The sequence below is a fragment of the Chlorella variabilis genome (genome assembly GCF_000147415.1).
Source record: "Chlorella variabilis unplaced genomic scaffold CHLNCscaffold_22, whole genome shotgun sequence".
Classification (NCBI taxonomy): domain Eukaryota; kingdom Viridiplantae; phylum Chlorophyta; class Trebouxiophyceae; order Chlorellales; family Chlorellaceae; genus Chlorella; species Chlorella variabilis.
In genome coordinates, this window is record NW_005435066.1 from 186,152 (window position 1) to 192,667 (window position 6,516).

At 71.0% G+C, this 6,516-nt stretch overlaps 2 protein-coding genes across 2 annotated transcripts in view; one reads left to right on the top strand and one right to left on the bottom strand.

The window, feature by feature from the left end:
- The window catches only part of CHLNCDRAFT_32503 (hypothetical protein), a 3,324-nt gene extending 2,521 nt beyond the window's left edge, over nucleotides 1-803 (bottom strand). Inside the window, exons 1-2 of the mRNA XM_005844508.1 lie at nucleotides 690-803; nucleotides 242-406 (exon numbers count right to left, since the gene is read on the bottom strand). The gene's annotated coding sequence lies outside the window, so the exon portion shown is untranslated. The remainder of the gene's footprint in view (nucleotides 1-241; nucleotides 407-689) is intronic.
- Nucleotides 804-2,047: 1,244 nt separating this feature from the next.
- Nucleotides 2,048-6,516, top strand: part of CHLNCDRAFT_32504 (hypothetical protein) — a 6,185-nt gene continuing 1,716 nt past the window's right edge. Inside the window, exons 1-13 of the mRNA XM_005844417.1 lie at nucleotides 2,048-2,217; nucleotides 2,426-2,531; nucleotides 2,773-2,929; nucleotides 3,163-3,362; nucleotides 3,597-3,819; nucleotides 4,160-4,297; nucleotides 4,453-4,574; nucleotides 4,832-4,982; nucleotides 5,202-5,285; nucleotides 5,514-5,617; nucleotides 5,849-5,914; nucleotides 6,096-6,189; nucleotides 6,405-6,481. Of these exons, the coding sequence (XP_005844479.1) occupies nucleotides 2,117-2,217; nucleotides 2,426-2,531; nucleotides 2,773-2,929; nucleotides 3,163-3,362; nucleotides 3,597-3,819; nucleotides 4,160-4,297; nucleotides 4,453-4,574; nucleotides 4,832-4,982; nucleotides 5,202-5,285; nucleotides 5,514-5,617; nucleotides 5,849-5,914; nucleotides 6,096-6,189; nucleotides 6,405-6,481 (1,623 nt within the window). The 5' untranslated portion in view covers nucleotides 2,048-2,116. The remainder of the gene's footprint in view (nucleotides 2,218-2,425; nucleotides 2,532-2,772; nucleotides 2,930-3,162; nucleotides 3,363-3,596; nucleotides 3,820-4,159; nucleotides 4,298-4,452; nucleotides 4,575-4,831; nucleotides 4,983-5,201; nucleotides 5,286-5,513; nucleotides 5,618-5,848; nucleotides 5,915-6,095; nucleotides 6,190-6,404; nucleotides 6,482-6,516) is intronic.

A 6,516-nucleotide genomic window follows, 5' to 3' on the forward strand; every position in this document is an offset into this window, starting at 1 on the left:
CTGACCGGCCACCAACCCCGCCTGCCTTCCGCCGACGGACCCGGTGAGGCGCGGCGGCAGGTTGCAAGCCCCCCCCTCTCCCCCCCCGGCGCCGCGGGGGGGTAGCGAACCACCCCCACGCGCAGGCCGGGCAGGAGCGGGCGGCGCTTGCTTTCCGCCCACGCCCACCACCTGCCTCGCCAGCCGCACGCTGCCGCCGTTGCCAGCAGGCAAGCAAGGGGGCGGACCAGCCCGGGCGCACCTGCTGCACCAGGCGCCGCATGATGGCGTCCTCAGAGGCGGTGGAGGAGCGGGTGCGGTGCCCTGTCTTGCGCAGCTTGGCGGGGGTCTTGGGCGTGACGCGGTCGGCGGACTTGTCGTAGAAAGCGAGAGAGCCGCAGCTTGTGAGCTGCTCGGGCTCGTCCACCTGCACGCGGCGGGGCAAAGATAGAGGGAGGCGAGGGAGGTGAGGGAGTCGGAGGCGAGGGAGGCGAGGCAAGGTGAGGGAGGTGAGGGGAGGGCAAGGTGGGGTAGGTAGGGAGGGAGCAGGTGGAGGGAGGGCGGAGGCAAGGTGGAGGGCGGCGGCGGGAGAAGCCCAGGCGACGCGCTGGCCCGGAAGGGGAGCTGCTGCCTGCACGGCGCGGGCACCCAGAGGGCGCCGGTCCGCCCATACGCAGCGGCGAGCGGCGAGCAGGGCGCGGGGCGCGCACCTGCTTGGAGAGCTTGTTGAGGGCTGACAGGTTGATGACGTCGCCCAGTACGTGCCACTCTGGGCGGATGTCCACGCTGCTGGTGTAGGTCTGGCGGGGCTGGTCCCGCCAGAAGGGCGGCCGCCAGCCCCCGCGGCCGCCGCGCCCGCCTTGCTGCCCCCAGCCGCCCTGCTGGCCCCAGCCGCCGCCGCGCCCGCTCTGCTGCTGGCCCCAGCCCCCGCGGCCGCCGTCGCGTCCGCCGCGCCCGCCCTCGTCCCGCCCGCCATCGCGCTGGCCCCAGCCGCGGCCCTGCTGCATGCGGCGCGGCGGCCCGCCCATCGGCTTCTTCACCACCGGCTTGTCCACCAGCTGGAAGGCCTCGTCCTGCGGGGAGGCAGGAGAGGAGGAGGAGGAGCAGGCAGGCAGGCAGGCGAGCGGGGGTCGATCGATGAGCAGTGGCAGGCAGCGGCAAGGCGAGCGTGCATGGGACCTCCGGACGGCCTCCGCAGCGGCAGTTGCAGCGTGAGAACAAGCTGGCTCCGCCCTCCCAGCCGCACCTCGCCCGTCTTCTCAAAGTTGAACACAGACATGCCGGGCGTGGGCTCGCGGTCGCGGTAGCGCCCGCCTGCGGCGTCGCAGCGCACACAACGGGGTGTGAGGCGGCGGCGACCTCGGCGGAGAAAAAGACCGAGGTGCGATCCGCCAGCACAGCAGCGCCAGGTTGCTGAGTTGGTGTTGCTGGCAGCATCAGGGCAATCAGGCAAGCGGGGCACGAGGTCGGCCGCAGCGGTGGGAGGCGGTGATGGTGGCGGCGGTGCAGCTCCAGCCTCACCCTGGTACATGCCCCTGCCCGGCGGGGCGGAGAAGTCTGCGATGCGGCCTAGCCGCTCGCCCTTGGAGAAGGGCATGAAGGGGACGCCATCGAACTGCTTGGGCACAGAGACGGGCCCCCACCCCTCCTCGTTCTCCTCCACCTCCGGGAGCGAGAACAGCGGCATTGCGCCGGCTTCTGACGGGCGCAGCTGTGCTGTAGGCGCTGCTAGCGTGCAGTGATGGTGGGGATGCACGCGTGGGGTGGTCTGGCTGAGGCGGGAGGATCGGATGGGAGGCTGGAGTGATTTTGATGTGCAGGAGGGCAGGCGCGGGCTGTTCAAGAATACAAGCCCCCAGGGACAAGACAGAGACAGGGGGTCCAATTGACGGGCTCCAGCGGCGCAGGAGGAGTGGCGGTAGCAAGCACAAGCCATGCCAGGGGGCGCTGGGATCGCTGGAGGCTCCTGCGCGAAGCGGAACAAAACTGTGCCAGCTCAGCTTTTGGACACCTTCTTGGCCAGGCCCCCCGGGGCCCGCCATCAATCGCCACCATGCTGGGAGAGCAGCAGGCGCGTCGTGTGCAGGCGCTAGCCGCCCAGCTGGGCGCCCCACCGAGCAGCGAAAGCAAAACGCTGATGATGCAGCACACGGCGGCCCAGCAGCCTGACGAGCACCAGTACAGCGTCGTGCTGCCCGAGGCGCTCACTACCAACCAGTGGGTCGTGCGCAGGCAGGTGTCGGGAGTTGCTGTCGGAGGCTGGTCAGAGCCGGCGGGCCGCGGGGCCCCTGCCCAGGCCATGGCGCCTCCTTGAGCTCAACTCCGGTCTCGGGCAGCCGCCTGCGCCGGGTTGGGCGCGGCCCACCGCCGCCGCCCGCCGCTCGCCGCCTGCTGCCGCACCCTCTGAAGTTCCCTCCCTGCCTGCCCTCGACTTCACGCCCTTCAGGAACGCGCTCAGCCCGCAGCGCCTGGTGGACACCTTCCCTGCGCCTCATGACGACATCTTCACCCTCTATGACAACCTAGAGAGCTCCATCGCCGAGTTTGGCGACGTGAGTCGCCGGGGCACGCCTGACGGCAGTGGGCAGGCGTCGCAGCGGGTGCCGCACGGGGAGACCTGCCCGCAGCGCTGGCGGCTGCTTTGCCGCCGATCAGCTCACAACGTTGGTGGCAGCTGCGGGCATCGCAGCGGGGCGGATGCCTGCCTGGTGCCACCCTTGCCGCCCAGCCTTGGCCCATCCCTCCTCACGCCTCCTGTCCGCCTGCCCCCACCGCGTCCGCCGCCTGCCGCAGAGCCCCTACCTGGGCCACCGCACCAGCGACGCCAAGGGCCAGCCGGGGCCGTACGTTTGGCAGAGCTATGCGGAGGTTGGGGAGGTCCGCAGCGCCATTGGCTCCGGCATGCAGCACTTGGGCATCCAGCCCGGCAGCGGCGTGGGTCTCTACTCAGGTGCGCCCCGCGGTCCCCCTCCAGCGCCGGGCATCGCAACGCCCGCAGGCCGGCAGCTTGCCGGACAGAACCACCGACAGCTTGCAGGGCGGACCCGCCTGTGGCTTGCAGCGCAGCACGGCGCAGGAAGGGGCGCCCGCGCCTCTGCCCGCCCCCCTTGCACACGCGCGCTCCCCTGCTACCCCTGCTCCATCTCCCTCCCTGCCCCACCCTGCCCTCCTGCCTGCCCGCAGTCAACACGCCCGAGTGGTGTCTGGTGGACGCCGCCTGCCACGCGTACAGCCTGGTCAGCGTACCGCTGTACGATACGCTGGGCCCCGACACCGTTAAGTACATCTGCAACCACGCTGAGCTGGCGGCGGTGGCCTGCTCGCTGGAGGTGCTGGGCAAGCTGCTGGAGGTGCTGCACGAGTGCCCCACCGTGCGCCTGTTGGTGAGGCGCGGCGCGCGCGGCGCAGGCGGCGCGGGCGGCGCGCGCGGGGGCTGCGTCTGCACGAGAGGGAAGGCGGGGCGTGGAGGCGCGGCGCGGGGGTGGATTCCGGCGCGGCCGCGGGCGTGCGTGCTCAAGAAGAGGTCGGGGCGCGGTCGCGTGTCCAGCGGCGCGCCGCCCCACCCCACTCACCCAGACACCTTTCCTGCCTGCGCGCTCCCGCCCCGCCCCCCGCAGATTGTGTACGGCACGCGGCCGCACCAGCGCCTGCCCGACGTGCCCGCCGCCCCTCACTGCAAGATCATGACCCTGGACCGAGTGCGGGCGCTGGGGTACAAGCACCCGCGGCCGCACCACCCGCCCAAGCCTTCTGATGTGGCGCTCATCAACTACACCAGCGGCACCACGGGGGTGCCCAAGGGCGCGGTGCTGACGCACAGCAGCATCATCGCAAACGCGGGTGCGGCGCGGGGCGTGGGCAGGCGCAGCGCCGGCGCCGCTCAGCCTCCCTCTCGGCCCCGCCGGGGCGGCGCGCCCGCGTGGTTCTTGCCAGCAAGCCCAGACGCCTCTCCTGGTGTGGCGTTTATGCGTGTGCTCCCTGCCTGCCCGACTTGCCCGCAGCTGGCGCGGCGCTCATGCTGACGGCGGCGCCAACCGAGCTCTTCCGGCACGGCGACCGCCACATCTGGTGGGTCGCAGTACCGTGCTTTCTTCCCGTCGCCAGCTGGCAGCTGGGATGTTGACATGTGTGCCCCTGTTGACACAGCAGCGGCAGGGCCCAGTCTAGTGTCTTCAGGGAGAGAGTTGCGCCTCGTGCTGTGAAATGCTGACCTGGCACCTCCCCCGCAGCTACCTGCCCCTGGCCCACATTTACGAGCGCTTCAACTTCACCCTGGTCACGCACTACGGCGCCGCGGCGGGCTTCTACAGGCAAGCCCGTGCCCCGCTCCATTCCTCTGCTCCACCGCTCTGCGCCACAGTCCCCGCTGACGCTTTTCCTGCCGTCGTGCAGCCCCTTGCCGTCGCGCTTGCCAGCTGCTCGCTGCGCTCCTGCGCCTCAAGGATGTACCGCTGTACCTCAAGGTTGTAGTAGGCTGCTTGTACCGCAGGGGCAACGTGCTGGAGCTGCTGGAGGACATCCAGGAACTGCGCCCCACCATCTTCTCCTCGGTGCCGCGCCTGTGGAACCGCATTTACGACAAGGTCATGGCGCAGGTGTGTGTGGGGGTGGGTGGGTGGGTGGGTGTGTCATTGCAGCGGCGGTCGGCGGTGGGCATGCACATCCTTCTCGTTGTGCTGGTGCTGCTGTCTGTGCATGTGTGAGTGTGTGGTATGTGGAGGAATGGAGGGCGAGTCTGGCCCTCACCCCACGCCGCCTGCCCTGCCCCTGCCGCCGCCATGCTGCCGCCGTGCCCCCCTGGCCCCCACCCTGCCCCGCCTGCCCCGCCCCTGCTGCCGCCCTGCCCCCGCAGATCCAGGCCGCCAACCCAGTGTCCCGCGCCCTCTTCAACACCGCCTATCAGTACAAGCTGGCGGCGCTGCAGCGCGGGGACCTCAGCGGCGGGCGGCTGGGACCCTTCTGGGACCGACTCGTCTTCTCCAAGATCAAGGCGCGGGTGGGAGGTGGGTGGCCCGGCCCGCTGCGTGGCGACGTGGCGCGGAAGGGCGGTGGCTGTCGCGGGGCATGCTGCCGGCTGTGCGCGGGTGACGGTGGCGGCGGCAGTGGTGGCGGTGGTGCATTTCAGGCAGGCGTGCTCTGCTGTCGTGTTGCCTCCCTTGGCATCCCCCGGCCCGGGCCAGCCGTGGCTGACGGGCCGCCTGCCTGCCTGCCTGGCCGCGCAGGCGAGGTGCGGCTGCTGACCAGCGGCGCCTCACCCATCTCCCCGGATGTGTTTGACTTCCTGCGCATCTGCTTCGGGGCCACGGGTGAGTCAGTGAGTCAAGTGGCGGTGGTTGTGGTTGGGAGGAGTACCGGCGGCACACTAGTGCTGATTCAAAGGGGAGCACCGCCACTTGCAGCCACTTCACAGCTTTGGGAGTGGGATGAATCTGGCCAGATGGGCCGGATAGCGCAGGCCAAGGCCGTCCGCGTCGCTCGTGTGCCCACGCCGCCCCCCGGCCCCTCCCTCGCCTCCCCTGCCCCTCCCCCCGCAGTGATCGAGGGGTACGGCATGACAGAGTCCAGCTGCCTCATCTCCATGACGCCACCGGGGGACCCCAGGGCCGGCCACGTGGGACCGCCCTCCCCCGCCTGCGAGGTGCGCTGCGGCTGGGGCCCGGTGTGAAGACTGGCGCGGCTCGCCTGGCTGGCAGGCCCCACCGGCTGGCTGCCCTGCCATGCGCCCAAGGGCACGCCCCACGCACAAGCCGCCAGCCCGGCTGAGGGGCGGCCTGCGCTCCTGCAGCCCTCCACCAGCCGCCGCTCCTGCAGCTAGCCACGTGCCGCCTGCCACCTCCTCCCTCCTCTCCCCATGCCTGCCTCCCCGCAGGTCAAGCTGGAGGACATTCCTGAGATGGGGTACACCAACGCAGACCAGCCGCACCCGCGGGGAGAGGTGCGCCGCGGCGCCTGCCAGCCCGCCCAGCCGCGCCAGGCTGCAGGGGCGCCCCTGCAGGGCCGGCGCCGGCGCCGCAGCCGGCATCGGGGGCGCCCTGCCTTGCCCGAGTCCCCTCCCCGCCAGCTCACAACTTGCCCCCGCCGCGACCAATGCCGCCCTCGCCCCGCGTGCTGCGCAGATCTGCGTGCGGGGGCCCATTGTGTTCCAGGGTTACTATAAGGATGAGGCCAACACGCGGGACGCCGTCGACGCACACGGCTGGCTGCACACGGGTGAGCGGGCGCCTGGGGCGGGGCGGGGGGTGCCTGCAAGCAAGTGTGTGGGCAAGGGCGTGCGGGTGATCCTGTCCTGAGCCTCATAGTGTGTTTTGGGTTGCTGGGGCATGGCCAGCTTTTAAGCAGCATGCTGACGCTGTGCTGCTGGCAGCCAGCGACGAGGGGGCATTGCTTACCTACGGTGCGCTGCGCTGCGCCCCGCGGCTGTGCAGGCGATGTGGGCACGTGGATCGAGGGCGGGCGGCTGAAGATCATCGACCGGAAAAAGAACATCTTCAAGCTGGCACAAGTGTGTGTGTGTGTGTGTGTGTGGGGGGGGGGGGG